We start from the raw sequence: 7,551 nt of genomic DNA, 5'->3' as shown, positions 1-7,551 counted from the left end.
TTTTGCAAAAAATTGTGTCTTTCATGTTTTTTTCAAAATTCACTCCTTTTTACATAAATTTCCATTTAAAATCCTTAAAGTTCTGACAACCTATATTTTTTGGTGGCAGAACATTTTCTTTCCTTTAAAGCAATATATCTACAGAATTTGAAGAAATTCTACAGAGAATCTGGTTCTTGGATGCAAATCTAAGTAGTAAGGGAGATTACCCCTCCTGCTTTATGATGAAAAAAGCATGACTGGACCGCATTTGGTCCTGGATCATTGTACATGCTGGTGTCCTTGTATTACCGTGCTTATCATTGTACATGCTGGTGTCCTTGTATTACCGTGCTTATTATTGTACAAACATGAATCAAAACATAACAACTCATACTGAACACAATACATATTTATTAAAAAAAAATCAGTATTTCAACAATAAAACGATTGTCATCCGCAGCTCCAAAAGATAAGTGAATTTATATCTTGAAATGCTATACAATATGTTCTTCACTGAATCTTCACAAATATGCAAATTTAGTCAATGTGAATGTTCGTCTGTGGGAGCCTCGCTGTACACGATCACGGCTCTGTATCGTATTCTGACCTCCACAATCAATACCAGAACGACAGCTAACACCAGCCACGCCCCAACAATGTAAAGCTTCACGTCCAGGCACACATAGTTGCTGAAAAGGTACACAACGAAAAATCCGAGAGCTTCAAACATCCGAATGTTCCCGAACGCTGGTTCCTGTTGCGACGGAAACACGTGACCCACGAGAGCTGAAAGAGTACAAAACATGGATTTTAATCTACCCGGTAAATGGAAGCACAAGTTATCTATCAGGCAGAATTATAATGCAACAATTGTAATCTTTCATTTAAAGAGACATGTTGTTGGTATTACTATTGTGTATTTAAGTTAAAACCCAAATAGATGTCTAACATTTATTTCTGAAACTCATCTCGCCCCTATGACGTCACAATCAACCAAATTAAATAATATGTAAGACAAACTAGTGAAAACATCATGATAAATAATCAATTGGAGACATAGCATTTATCAACTCCTTACTGACCACTAGTTTGTGTCTGCCATATGGTATCTCCGAGTGCCCAAACCCCGGGTATGACGAAAAAGAGAAACAACTGGTCTTTATCGGGTATCCACATCAGTAGCAGGACTAGCATCCCGGCGTTGACACAGAAGCCGAAGAGGAAGAGGAGAGGACGACCTATGTATCTAGTGAGAATGCCGTTCAAAGGGGAGGCAATAGTGTTGACAGCACCAAAACAGATCATAGCGTACCCTACCCAGGCCAATCCAAGTTCGCACGCCACGTAAGCCTGCAAAACAAGGACATTCATTCAATATTTAATGTGTTATGTTTTTCATTCCGTAGGCACTGGCCATAGTTGACCCCCCCATCCCCCCACTCCCCTACNGAAAAGTGACCCATAACATAGAGTGTTAGCATGAAACAGTAATGTATCATATTTCGGTGTGTTTACATATCTACCAGTCGGTTAACATATCTACCTGTGTATACATATCTCATCTACCTGTGTATAGACACATCTGTCTGTGTGTACACATATATACCTGTGTATACATACATCTAACTGTGTGTTCACATATCTACAGTGTACCTGTGTATATACATATATACCTGTGTATACACATATCTATATGCGTGTACATACTACCTGTGTATACATACATCTACCTTTGTGCACACATATCTATCTGTGTGTACACACATATACCTGTGTATACCTGTGTGTACACACATATACCTGTGTGTACACATATTTACCTGTGTGTATACATATCTACATGTGAATACACACGTCTACCTGTGTGTACACATATCTACCTGTATATACATATTTACCTGTGTGTACACATATCTACATGTTTGTAACATATCTACCTGTTTATACACATATCTAACTGTATATACATACATCTACCTGTGTATACATATCTACCTGTGTAACATATCTACCTGTGTGTAACATATCTACCTGTGTGTTCACATATCTACGGGTGTTACATATCTACCTGCGTGTTTACATATTTTTCTGTATGTACACATATCTACCTGTGTGTAACATATTTGACTGTGTGTACACATAATTACCTGTATGTACGTATATTTACCTGTATGTACACATATCAACCTGTGTGTAACATATCTACCTGTATGTACACATATTTACCTGTGTGTATTGGGCGTACATGACGACCTGCTCCACACCACTGTACATAGATATGGGTACGAGAAGCTTCATATTCGTGTCCGTCCCCAGAAGTCGAAGAGTTGAAAACAACGTTGTGACAATGCTGGTTGTTTTGTCCTCGCTACTGCTAGACCGGATAGGCTTCAGAAAAAATGCACCAATGAAAAAACCACACATTGCACATCCGATGTAAATGATTAAAAGTACATTTAATGTATCTTCTGGTGGTTTAGGAAACGGAGATGGGGCGGAACTATTACTGGAGGAGGAAGCAACATTTGGGCAAAATGCAGCGCCACATATAGTCACCGTTGAGTTCGATTCATTTGTAGTATTGTGTGATGCTCTACCATTTTGAAGAACAAGTGATGAAATCAGATTCCCCCATATTTGTGTGCTTTGAAACGCCATGAGAAAAAATCCGAAAAATCGACTTATGACAGTTTCAGCCTGTTCGCCAATCACATGCGCATACTCTATAGCAATGGTCGTGACGTAGGTTCCTTGTGCAGTTAACATAAATCCGGAAGACATTCCGTACAGGATCGAGGCGGGAATCAGAACGCCAGTCTTTGGGTAAAAGTTTGCTGCAACGTATGCAGCCAGGCATAGCGCCGCCGACGAAATAGCCCACTTTGCTCCGACGAACCTGATCACGGTCGGTGCCAGGATACAGGAGACGAGTGCCCCTCCGGTAATGGAGGCTAAGGAATATATCCCGATCCCCGGGTTTAGACTACTCTCCAAATTCTGTATACCAGAGTAAGCTGTGAAGACGAGCATAAATATCACACAGAGTACGAACAGGCTACTTCTTAGTCTCCCGACAGTGTTTCTCTTCAGCAGCCGACCTGAAACCTCAGCATCATCATCTAGCAACCCTGTCTTTTCCTCAGTCGCTGACATAATTGGTACTTTTTATCGTATAAGGTTTACATTGTTCTCACTGGAACAAAAATACAATTGGGAAGAGTTACACTGACACTGGACTTCCTTGTTACACCATGTTTTGATTTTGTTTCTTTCTAATACATGTGACGTGACATTTTACTTTCAACATACATGCAATGTGCTACTTGCACTTTCATCGACACCCTATCGCACAAGATAACGTGAATCTATTCGTAAGTGTGTACCCTCTATCGTTCTGTTATCTCGCACGTATACAAATACCGTGGTCAGTGGTCAACTTGTCTATTGTTAAGCTACCGACAACGACAATATTAGCAAGGTTCTGTCCCATAATAGTTTTTGCATCAGAAAACCCGAACAGTTCACGCCCATTCAATCCATGATCTGATTATTGTTATCAAATAGTGGTGACCGCCCATTGTACACTCAATAGATCTGTAATTGAATTATAAAGCAGTGAAGATCTTGGTCCCATCAAAAGTTTACGTTTAATTACAGTTCTGGAGTCTCTTTAGAACACATAACAACAGATATTGCATAGCTTGACAAGTGACGGAGACACATGTACAGGTGCTAGTCCGAGCCAGTCGTGGATTACAATCAAATTACCAGGAAAACACCTGCCAGTGACCAGCTCAAGGTCATCCTCAGGCATACCATTAACATTGACACTGCCCATTGTCAACAAAGGCCTTAAAGATAGATGTTGTTGTTCCCATCTTAACGATTAGCATTTAAGATAACCCAAGCTTATTTATATACGAAACTTTTATATAAACTGTTTCTACACCAAGCAATTAAGCAGGAAGTCATAAATTCTATATTGTCGCTATTCGAGTGATTAGACCTTTGCAGAACGTCGACGCCGGGTTTTTTTTGTTATGAGACAAAATTATTTAAAACGGCTTGACAGTAGCTGTATGTAGTGCTGGTTCCCTGTCATATATATATGTATCTGTGATTTAAATTATACAGGATGTTAGTCCGAATTATTCTGACGTTTTATCGACTTTTTTCATATCGGTCTGTCGGCGATTAACATCAGAACTCCGGCCCTCTATAATATGCTGTAAATATGCGACCCGCGCCCGGAGCGCACTTCAAACTGATATTTAAGAAACAAATCGTCACTTTCACACACATGTCGCACATGGATCGAAAGATCTATTCTTTATGCACTAGGTGGTATCAATAACATGTTTCAAAGATCATTACGAAAAGTTTTTTCCAACGTTTTCTATACCAACCCATGTTTTTAATGGAAATTAGGCCATGAGCAATGTCACATGACTTGACAAGAACTCGCGTTACCGAAGATATTTCCCAACGTTATGACGTAGGCCGGCCAGATTTTAGTCACGTGCATTAGAAGGCGGGGATATAAAAAAAACTAGAGTAAAACAGAGTAAGTTTGAAAAAATACGTTTTTAGTAATTGTATTAGTTGTTTGAGGCATGTTATGTATGTTCATCTTGTGCATAAAGAATAGATCTTTCGATCCATGTGCAACATGTGTGTGAAAGTGACGATTTGTTTCTAAAATATCAGTTTGAAGTGCGCTCCGGGCGCGGGTCGCATATTTCCCGCATATTATAGAGGGTCGGAGTTCTGACGTTAATCGACGACAGACCGATATGAAAAAGGTCGATAAAACGTCAGAACAATTCGGACTAACAGGAGGTTAGCTTGACACATGAGACGTAAGCATTATGTATAAGTATGGCCGATTTTGACAAAGGCTTTCGCGAGGATAATAAACTGTAAAGCATGTTAACTGTTTTATTACCACCATTTTCGATACTCCAGGGGTTTCCTCACTTTCTCTCTCTCTCTCTGCACCCCCTGCAATACGTCAAAGCAAAATAAAAGGCACGTGGCTGGCTTTTTGGTTGGTCTCGGGTAAAAAAACCTGACTAATCGCTAGGCTGATACGTTTCCATGGATGATTAAAGAGGAGTCAGTCAATTTTACCGTTACGCAAGAGACACATTCCTTTGAGGTACATCAAAGTATTAAACTCGTCTCATCCACAAGGAGGTTCACACTTCGATTAAATATTCCAGGAGTGCAGAGAGCGGGAGTAAGCACTACTCCTGGAGTAGCTAGGATGTATTACAGGTCTACCAGCGGGAGTGCAGAGAGCGGAAGAAAGCTCTACTCATGGAGTAGCTAGGATGCTATTACAAGTCTACCAGCGGGAGTAAGCGCTACTCCTGGAGTAGCTAGGATGTATAACAGGTCTACCAGTGGGAGTAAGCGCTACTCCTGGAATAGCTAGGATGTATTACATGTCTTCCAGCGGGAGTGCAGAGAGCGGGAGTAAGCTCTACTCATGGAGTATCTAGGATGTATTACAGGTCTACCAGCGGGAGTAAGCGCTACTCCTGGAGGAGCTAGGATGTATTACAGGTCTACCAGCGGGAGTGCAGAGAGCGGAAGAAAGCTCTACTCATGGAGTAGCTAGGATGCATTACAGGTCTACCAGCGGGAGTAAGCGCTACTCCTGGAGTAGCTAAGATGCATTACAGGTCTGCTAGCGGGAGTGCAGAGAGCGGGAATAAGCGCTAATCATGGAGTAGCTAGGATGCATAACAGGTCTACCAGTGGGAGTAAGCGCTACTCCTGGAGTAGCTAGGATGTATTACAGGTCTACCAGCGGGAGTGCAGAGAGCGGGAGTAAGCGCTACTCATGGAGTAGCTAGGATGTATTACAGGTCTACCAGCGGGAGTAAGCGCTACTCCTGTAGTAGCTAGGTTTAGTTTAAACATATTTTATTGCCAAGCAAATGGATTGGGCACAAGTTATCAAACTTATATTAAGCCCTTTCCTAGCAAATTACAAGCATATATTTACAATAGTACAACAAGATGGCAGAATTAATATACATATATACACTATTTCATTTTTAAATGCTTTAATTTATAAATTGAAATTATAAGAGAGAGACAGAGAGAGAAAAGGGGGAGGGGGAAGGGAGAGGGGGATACTAGTCTGTAATAGTCTGTAATTATAATACATACATCCTCATCATTATGTACGACATATAGTATCTGCCTCTTAGAGAGAGAGTGGATATAGTGGTACTAGAATCTGTTAGAGTAACGAATGTATTGCTGAGTATGCATGCATATCGTTATGTTTTCCTGTTCCGAAATAGATGTATCTCCAAATAAGAGTAGATTTAAATTAAGAGGCATGTATTCATTCAGTTCACGATAAAGCTTAATTCTTTGTTCGTTATATGTATCACAGGTAAAAAAGAAATGGTGTGTGTCTTCAATAGGGAAGCCACATATACAACGTTGGTAATCAATGAGGTTAACCCAAAACAGGTCACTTTTCAAAGTACTAGAACGGTTTCTTAATTTTGTATGCAAAATATTATTTTTCCTATCACCATAGAAAAAGGGGTTTGGTACAAGCGGCAAGTTTACGTCTTGAATGGCGTTTCTAAATGATGAGAACGTGGCACTACGTCGTATACTAGTAGGTAACTGGTTCCACAGTCTAACAGTAGAAGGAAAAAAGGATACGTTAGATTATTCAAGTCTGTTGTTAGGTAGGTTGTAGTTTTCAACGTTTCGAAGATTATAGTGAGAGTTATCGACAAGGGAAGGGAGTAGAGTGTTGAGATAGTTAGGAGCTATATTATTGTGGATTTTAAAAAATAATTGAAGTTTTCGACGGGATCTCCGATGGGCTAGAGAATCCCATCCAGTTTCATTGTATATAGATTGTCTACTAGTAAACGACGGTAAACCAGTGACAATACGTCCAGCTTCAAGTTGTAAATTTTATAACTTGTCTGAATCAGTAATAGAACAAGCATCCCAAAGTTCGCAACAATATTCTAGAATAGGAAGTATAAATGTTCTCTATATTTTATTCAGTGTACGTCGGTTCAGGGTATATTTCAATTTACGGAGGACACTTAATTGTTTAACTACTTTTTTACATATATTATCAATGTGATAGGTCCATTTACAGTTAGCATTGATGAATACTCCCAGATGCTTATGATTTTCAACAAATTCAATACTTACATTATTAAAGTTAATTTCAATGAGGTGATCAAGATCAATATTAGAAATAAGTAAAGCCTCTGTTTTTGCAGGATTGAATTTGACAAGCCACTTATCTGCCCACAATTGTATATTTACTAGATCATTATTAATTTTTTGTTCAATTACTTGTGGTGATTTATCCGAATACAAAAGAGAGGTGTCATCAGCAAATAGTTTTGATAGACTTTCTATATTATCTGTTATGTCATTAATATAAAGTATAAACAGCAATGGGCCAAGAACCGAACCCTGAGGTACTCCTGCATTTGTTCTCTTAGCAGAAGATCTACTATTTCCAATAAAAACTTGTTGAGATCTATTAGTAACATAATCAATTAACCAGTC

The 7,551-nt window shown here is 39.4% G+C and overlaps 1 protein-coding gene across 1 annotated transcript; it reads right to left on the bottom strand.

Moving 5' to 3' along the window:
* Positions 1-382: 382 nt before the first annotated feature.
* Positions 383-3,300, bottom strand: LOC110444134 (UNC93-like protein). The gene is made up of 3 exons (XM_021488577.1): positions 2,209-3,300; positions 1,065-1,332; positions 383-768 (listed from the first exon to the last, which is right to left on the bottom strand). Exons 1-3 carry the CDS (start codon positions 3,133-3,135, stop codon positions 524-526), a joined length of 1,440 nt encoding a protein of 479 aa, XP_021344252.1. The 5' UTR covers positions 3,136-3,300; the 3' UTR covers positions 383-523.
* Positions 3,301-7,551: the final 4,251 nt, after the last annotated feature.

The sequence above is a fragment of the Mizuhopecten yessoensis genome, unplaced genomic scaffold, assembly GCF_002113885.1.
Source record: "Mizuhopecten yessoensis strain PY_sf001 unplaced genomic scaffold, ASM211388v2 scaffold245, whole genome shotgun sequence".
Taxonomy (NCBI): domain Eukaryota; kingdom Metazoa; phylum Mollusca; class Bivalvia; order Pectinida; family Pectinidae; genus Mizuhopecten; species Mizuhopecten yessoensis.
This window is presented reverse-complemented; position numbering and strand designations above follow the sequence as displayed.

Bases quoted from the DNA above. Each gene is read 5' to 3' on its own strand.
- LOC110444134 (XM_021488577.1), bottom strand. From the start codon at position 3,135: ATGTCAGCGACTGAGGAAAAGACAGGGTTGCTAGATGATGATGCTGAG. The intron at 1,333-2,208 runs GTAAATATGTGT...CTTGTTTTGCAG, and splicing joins TGTACGCCCAATACACACAG to GCTTACGTGGCGTGCGAACT. The intron at 769-1,064 runs GTCAGTAAGGAG...GTACTCTTTCAG, and splicing joins ATGGCAGACACAAACTAGTG to CTCTCGTGGGTCACGTGTTT.